Raw genomic sequence first — 7,045 nt, 5'->3', positions numbered from 1 at the left:
TGATTCATTGATAAAATAATGCTGTAAATAATATGCAACGTTTGCTAAACTGCTTCATGTTTGACCAGGTATTGCTATTGTCAAAAGGTGTCATCGACCATTAGCAGACAGTATTATAAACTCCTTTTGAAATACTTAGTTGTATGTCTTCCTTTTATTGATTTATTTCTAAATCCAATGCAGCCCAACCCGAGGATTAGCAAGTGTAGAAGTGTACTGAAAAGAAACCACAGAAAAATATGCAAATCCTTTTTTTATGTGGGTTATAAGAGGGGATGATCCACAATTAGTGTAACACAAGAAGGCGCTAGATTAAGTGTCAACAATCAAGTCATTTGTGGATCATCAAAGTTTATTCTGTATTTCTCGGGCTCAACAGGGTAAATCAGTGTATTAATCTCATCTTTAATATGTTAGCTTCCCTTTTCCACCACCAACTAACCTCGTTGTCACCTCTTACCTTAGCTCACTCTCAGTCTGAGAGATCTCTGCTTGGTATCCTTAAGGGTGTCCTCAGACTCTCCTGCGCTCCTCGCTCACTGGAGGGTGTGTGTGACTTGAGTGCCAGGAGAGCTTTGAATAACAGAGCGCGGGGGACGAAATAAAAGGAATAAGCACCACAAGCCCTCAGTGTTACAGCAGCAAAGAGGAGACACAGGGATAACCATGCCTGAACCAGTCCCTGAAGGTAGGCAGATACTTTTTTCAGGAAACATTATTCATTGTAATTAGTTTGGAGACTGGCTTTCAATGGAAATATTGATGCTTGCATTTGGATTGCCTGTTTTTTAGATATATTTGCTTGTAGAAGTTATAAAATAATTTATGTTTGAGGATGTTGCAGAAATGTATGGGCTGTTTAAAATATCAGTTTATTTATTATTGAAATAGAATTATTGTATTTGGTTTTAACATAATTTATTAGATATGCACTTTTGTTATATTTAGTCATAAAAGATGATCTGATAAAAAAGAAATACATATATTAGGTTTTATGAGACAAGATGTATCTGGTGAAAAACATGATGTTTATATACTGGCATAAGGGAAGAGAAAATGAAATGGGAAAAAGGTGAATATTTTAATGTAGAATCAGGTTTACATATTGGAAGAGTTAAATATAAGCTTCAGACTCAAAAAAATAAACCCTGTGTGACCCACAGCAGCTGTAATGAAACGTGTTGAATTTCATTGTGCAGACAGTTTCACAGAATTGAACCTCCTTTGGGAGCAGAAGTGAGGGGACTCACTTACGAGGGGACTAATACGAAAAGCTAGAATATACAGAACAAAATAAGTTAATAAAAAAAAGAACAATTGTATAACTATTTTATATGATTATTAGATTTTAAATGTTATTGTCCAAATACAAAAAAAAAATATATACTAAATACGCTAAATTATGCAACAACATGTTTATTTTCTGTATGATTTATAACACCGTTTACTTGTCCGTTATAATAAAGAGTCATTCTTATGACATTACGATGGCTAAACATATCCGGCATGCGATGAAGAGACATTTCCGTTATTGGCTACTTGATTTCTGACCACTAATGACACTTCAAATCACATAAATTATCACAGAGCCAGCTGCTATGACATCATCCGTATGTTACTGACTTCAGCCCAGACAGAGGGCCATGTTGCTGACTGAACTGGAAAGCTCCCAAAAAACACATAGCAGATACAGCGGCTATATTTGTACTATGTATGTGCTGTATGGAGGTTATGTTTCATGGTAGCTGCTGCTACTGACTTGCCTCACGCACTGTAGTTTGTAGTTTACTAGTCAAAATTGGTATCATTTTGAATACAATACAGTTTTTAAGAACGCTTTCGTGCATGAACAGTTAAATTAAGTCTGAAACACATTTTCTTAACAACATTTAATATTGATTTAGGAATAATTTAGCTACCTGTTTGGGAGAGTCTGACATTTTTGAGTGAATACTACTTTCTCACAAATAGTTGTCGGTCTTTCACACCCATCCTCCACTTTGACGCTGCAGGGCTCTAAATCACTGAAGTGGCGGAAACCTAAGCTTACTGACTGTCAGAGCGGATGAGTCTGTTAGAGGAGCTGAGTTTTACAGGCCAAGTAGAAAAGTGTTGAGCCCCTCAATCATATTTTCTAAGCCGATAGTGCTCTGTAAATGAATTTGAAGGGCTTTACTGGACTTGTTAGCACATTGCTACTAATTTAGCATCTGTCCCTGGGCTAATCTCTTCGCACATCTAAGCTAGGCTTTTTATTTTTATCTCAGGAACATAAGTGGGCACTTTAATTCACCTTATATAGCCATAGAGTTTATTTGTGTTATATGGATAAGATCCCACTTTCCTCACAGTATAGACATACTGTGTGCAGACGCACCTCCTACCTCTCTATCATTCGAGGACAAATTCAACTGAAAACCTTTGAGATTAAAGGTCGGTTTGATAATCAGTCTGAAACCAGTGACTTAATATAATATAATTTTTCTTTTAATTTACACTCGAGATGATTTAAAATGTTTTCTGTGCTGCTTCACTTAGCAGCCGGATCTCGCCCTTAGCTAACCGCTAAAAATACTCATAGTAACCCCTGACCTTTTTCAGTCTGTTTTTTTTATTCCCCAGAAGTTCATAGAGTGTCACATACCCAAGCATATCAAGTTGTGGCTGTAAATCCTTCTGAGTCCCAGCTTGAATAAATCATTATGCAATCTGTCACTTCAATCCAGAAAGTTCCCTGATGAAGTGAGTCAAGCACATGAAAGTTTTGTCGTCAATGGTCAAGCGATGTTGTGATTGATGGTCGTAGTTGCTTTCAACATTATGACCTGATGAAAAAAAGTTGAACTGCTCTGTAAGGTTTACTTCAACGCTGTTTATCTTTCTGAGGATACAGGAACAATGGCATGACATGCTTTTCGGAAAATAAACCATGGATAAAGGCCAGTCACTAGGCCACTAGATTTACTAACATCTTTCAATAATATAGATTCTGTTTAATTAAGTGGTAAGAAGACACCAAAAATACAAATTTTCCACCTGTAACTCACCTTTCAATACCCTCACTACTTCAAGATGTATTATTAAAATCTTTGCTGCATTTGAGGAACCAGGGAAGTGACATAAGATCACACTTCCCGTACCTTAGTTAATGTTTGGGTCATTACACACACTGTAAATCAAGCTGTGGTAAACACGCACATGTGCACAAACTGTGAGGTACAGACCCGCAGTACCTTGAATGACCCTGGATAACCAATGAAGACAGAGCAAGAAAAATACGATACATGTTTAGATCTCCTTATGCTTCCAGAAATAAACTAAAGGTAACAACAGAAAAATACAGTATATAATACTACAGAGAGGGTGTTTACACTGAACAAAAAAAGAAGGAACACATACAACAACAAAAAGAATAAATCTCCCTTAAGGAAACAAACAAACAAATCTGCTAATTAAACATCTACAACAACTTTGACAACTTTGCCAATATATGAGAGCGAAGACAGTCTCAGAGGGGGACGTTTAAACTGTGAGGAACAGCTGTTCAGAAAGTTGATTACCCCGCTTTATCACAAACTTATTGAAGATGGTAGAGATTCTCACCCCAAGTGGATTGAGTTAGCAGATGCTGATGCAGAATTACGCTTGATGCATGTGTTAAATCCTCTCACAGGAGATGTCAAGTATTTACACTGAAGTCTTATAGTGTGCACATTTTCTCACAAAGTAACAATCTGTGTTACTCTTTTGAGACTCTTGTTTGTAAGAAGCCATGTTAACCTGGATATAGTTGTACGCAAATACAGTTGTAATACAATGCTAATAAGATTTAAAGTTAAATCTATAATTAGAATACTGAACTATAAACTAAAACTTCTCTAAAAGCCAAGTGGATACAATGTAGATTCAATTTTAGCCGTAAATTGGGCGGCCAGAACAGCATGCAAGGTCAAGTGGGTCTGACTATTCAAGGAACGTGGCATGACTTCAGGGAGATCACAAGACACCGTCCCTGGCCTTAAGCAGCTGCAGTTGCCTCCAGGGAGACACTTGAGGAGTTTGGTATATTATATGTTTCTATTTCCGTTGAGAATTTCCTTTTACCAGATTTAGGTCCAACAATCACACCCTCCATCATCATATTGACTGGTTGTTGCTACAGCTCCAGCACGGCCATCATTAATGGAAAATCAGTACAGATGTTGCATCTAATTTATGTATCGATGGGTGTTGAAATAATCACTGAACTCTTGGTCAGGACCTGAGTTTAAGGCTGGCAGGTATATAGTTATGCTCTAAGATTACTACCTACTCCATTCAACTAGATAAACATTCAGTTTACATGAAATTATTTTAAATAAACCTATTTGTTTCAGTCAAACATCGAGCAAAATCTAATAAGCTATACTTGCTTAACATTATTTTAGATCTAAAGGTCAACATAATTTCGTTAAAGATTATAATGTGAATTTGTCTAACTACGTACGAATGTGGTTTCTAATTGCCTTCCTTTTCTGCTTCCAATTCTCAGAGAAACCGGAGGGGCAGGGTAAGTTCACTCATCCACACCATTTGCCCACTGACCTTTGGGGGGCCGCATTATCACGTAGTGACTTGATTATAGCTCTCACATTTTCACTTTTGCCCACATATCAAGTCAACTGTGCGTGTCTTGCAAACGCAGGCCTCTGACTCTCTGACTTTGAATTGTATTTCGAGCATGCTTTGTATGTTTTTATAATTTCCCCTTCAGGCATTTTCTGTTACACTGTAGATTATCAGATTACCGAGGCTGTTTACTCAACTGTTTTAAAGGTGGTAGCAACACAGATGGCACAAGGAGAAAAAATGCTTTGATTTTCACAAGCCATATTTGAGTGTGGTCATGCGATACCCGTCTGGATTGTATGTGATACCCACCGATAAAATCTGTTAGCTCAGCTGTTGGAGTGTATATGTTTTTAAAGGGGTGAACATGGGATTACTTTTAATGTCTAACAAAAATCCACTTATTTTAGCCCCAGAGGAGCCAACCGCAGAGGGTGAGGGACAATGATTTCTTTCCCCTTTTCTGACATCGAGTGCATTCACACAGTGTTAATATGTGACTTGGAGTAACTTTGAGTTGAGTGATGAGAAATGCATTTGGACTAATAAGTCAGGGTAATTATCTGAATAATACAGACTAAAGTGGTTTTGCAAGTCAAGCGGATGGGCCTGTATCGTATGAGACAACATGGAGCCGCTGAAGAGGGATAATGCAATTGTAATGCCACTTTGATTTAGCGTATTTGCATTTCTCAGCTAGCCCACAGCATGTCACATGTGAAATGAATCTTGAGTGTGTGGTAACATATTTTACTTCCTTAGTATTTTTTTAAAGTCTAATGTCAGTAATCAGTGAAGTGAAGTCCTGCACATGTGTGTAACGTGAATCACAGCATCATGTCTACCCTTTACTTCTGTTTTGTTCTTGTGTTTTGGGGAACAATTGAATGGGAATTCAAGTTTTTGATTCCTTTTTTTTGTTGCTGTTTAACAATGTCTAACAAAAATCCACTCATTTTAGCCCCAGAGGAGCCAACTGTAGAGGGTGAGGGACAATGATTTTAGGTTTCACCCCCTTTCGAGTGATCTAGTGCACTGACACAATGTTAGTATGAGACATGGTGTGGGTATGAGTTAGGTGTTGATAAATGGATTCGGAGTAATAAGTCAGGGTAATTATCTGAATAACACAGAGAGACTGGTTTTGCTGCAGATAGTAATTTGAACAATTGTATCAGATAAGACAATACGGAGCCGCTGAACGGGGATAATGCAATGTAATGCAACTTCGACTCGGCATATTATCAATTCTTAGCTTACCCACGTCACGTGTCAAATGAATATTGAGTGTGTGGTAACAGATTTTGTTTCCTTTGTGTATTTTTAAAGTCAAGTGATGTCATGCACATGTGTGTAACGTGTATCACAGCATCATGCCTACCCTTCACTTCTGTTTTGTTCTTGTGTTTTGGGGACCAATGAAATGGGAATGAATGTTTTTGTTGTGTTAAAATAATTAGTTTTGATTTGTTTAGCATGTTAGAGATTGTATAACATTTTTCTTCATGTAAGAGGCAGTCCAGACAAGCGATTTGTGTGCATTTAAACTTGACTCTGACTGACTGTGTGCAACTCGATGCATTTCCCCCAGCTGTGAACTTGCACAGTGACCTTTGGGTAACATTTCACTGCAGGCATGTGAAGCGTGAACGAATATCTGTAACAGTGCTCTCTGTGTATGTGTTTTGGTTGAGTTAATCCAGAGAAATGTAAAGTTGTCCAGATGTCATCATCATTCCTTTTTCCAATCAGTTAACCATGATTTTTATTTGCCCAGCTGAACCACAGCCAGAGAAAGATGGTAGGCACTGCTTAGTGTCAGGAAATAAACCTTCAATTACCTTTCGCATCAGCTTCCTCAGTTATGATTAGATATAATGCATATATACATTATGGACGGGGAGCTAATTTCTCATTCATTTCCCCTAGATGCACCCCCCACAGATGGAGGTAAGGCAGAATCCTGTACAGTGAATGTCCAAGTTTGATATGTCTGTCAAAATAATCCATAAAATGTATTCACATAAAGTGCATACATATGCTTTTCAGTGTGGAAAATAAGTATCAGCATGACTCTTGTATACCCAAAGATATTTAAAGTTGGTCCCAGGCTCCCTGTATAATGTTGCATAGTGTAGATTTGAACACTTGTTAAATACACACATTCATATGCACACTGAATATGCTAAATATGCAAATCAATTAATGCAACATGAGCCTTAGTGTATCTGGTCCAATGATACGCTGTAATTAATTACATTGAGGAAATTAAGCTAGGGAATGAGTAATGGTGGAAGGTGGTGCTCTGAGTTTCACGTAATTAACGTAAAAAGCAACATTTGGTCGATACTGGACTGATATATACATATACTGTGAAGTATATGGTGTGTGTGAATTTTAGCCTGGTTTGCTTATTTGGTGTTCACGTTATTTTCAA

The 7,045-nt window shown here is 37.5% G+C and overlaps 1 protein-coding gene across 22 annotated transcripts in view; it reads left to right on the top strand.

The window, feature by feature from the left end:
* Positions 1–524: 524 nt before the first annotated feature.
* The window catches only part of mybpc2b (myosin binding protein Cb), a 21,461-nt gene continuing 14,940 nt past the window's right edge, over positions 525–7,045 (top strand). For 4 of the 22 annotated variants that reach the window (XM_063893044.1, XM_063893039.1, XM_063893040.1 and 1 more), the window contains exons 1-6: positions 652–688; positions 4,532–4,549; positions 5,019–5,042; positions 5,570–5,593; positions 6,386–6,409; positions 6,538–6,558. In XM_063893044.1, coding sequence (XP_063749114.1) covers positions 667–688; positions 4,532–4,549; positions 5,019–5,042; positions 5,570–5,593; positions 6,386–6,409; positions 6,538–6,558 — 133 coding nt within the window. In that variant the 5' untranslated portion in view covers positions 652–666. Of the gene's footprint in view, positions 689–4,531; positions 4,550–5,018; positions 5,043–5,569; positions 5,594–6,385; positions 6,410–6,537; positions 6,559–7,045 lie in introns of all 22 variants that reach the window. The other 18 variants (XM_063893050.1, XM_063893043.1, XM_063893045.1 and 15 more) reach the window with 10 other exon arrangements.

This window comes from Eleginops maclovinus, chromosome 10 (assembly GCF_036324505.1).
Source record: "Eleginops maclovinus isolate JMC-PN-2008 ecotype Puerto Natales chromosome 10, JC_Emac_rtc_rv5, whole genome shotgun sequence".
Taxonomy (NCBI): Eukaryota; Metazoa; Chordata; class Actinopteri; order Perciformes; family Eleginopidae; genus Eleginops; species Eleginops maclovinus.
Note: the sequence above shows the minus strand (reverse complement) of the source record. Positions and strands in the feature narration are given on the sequence as shown.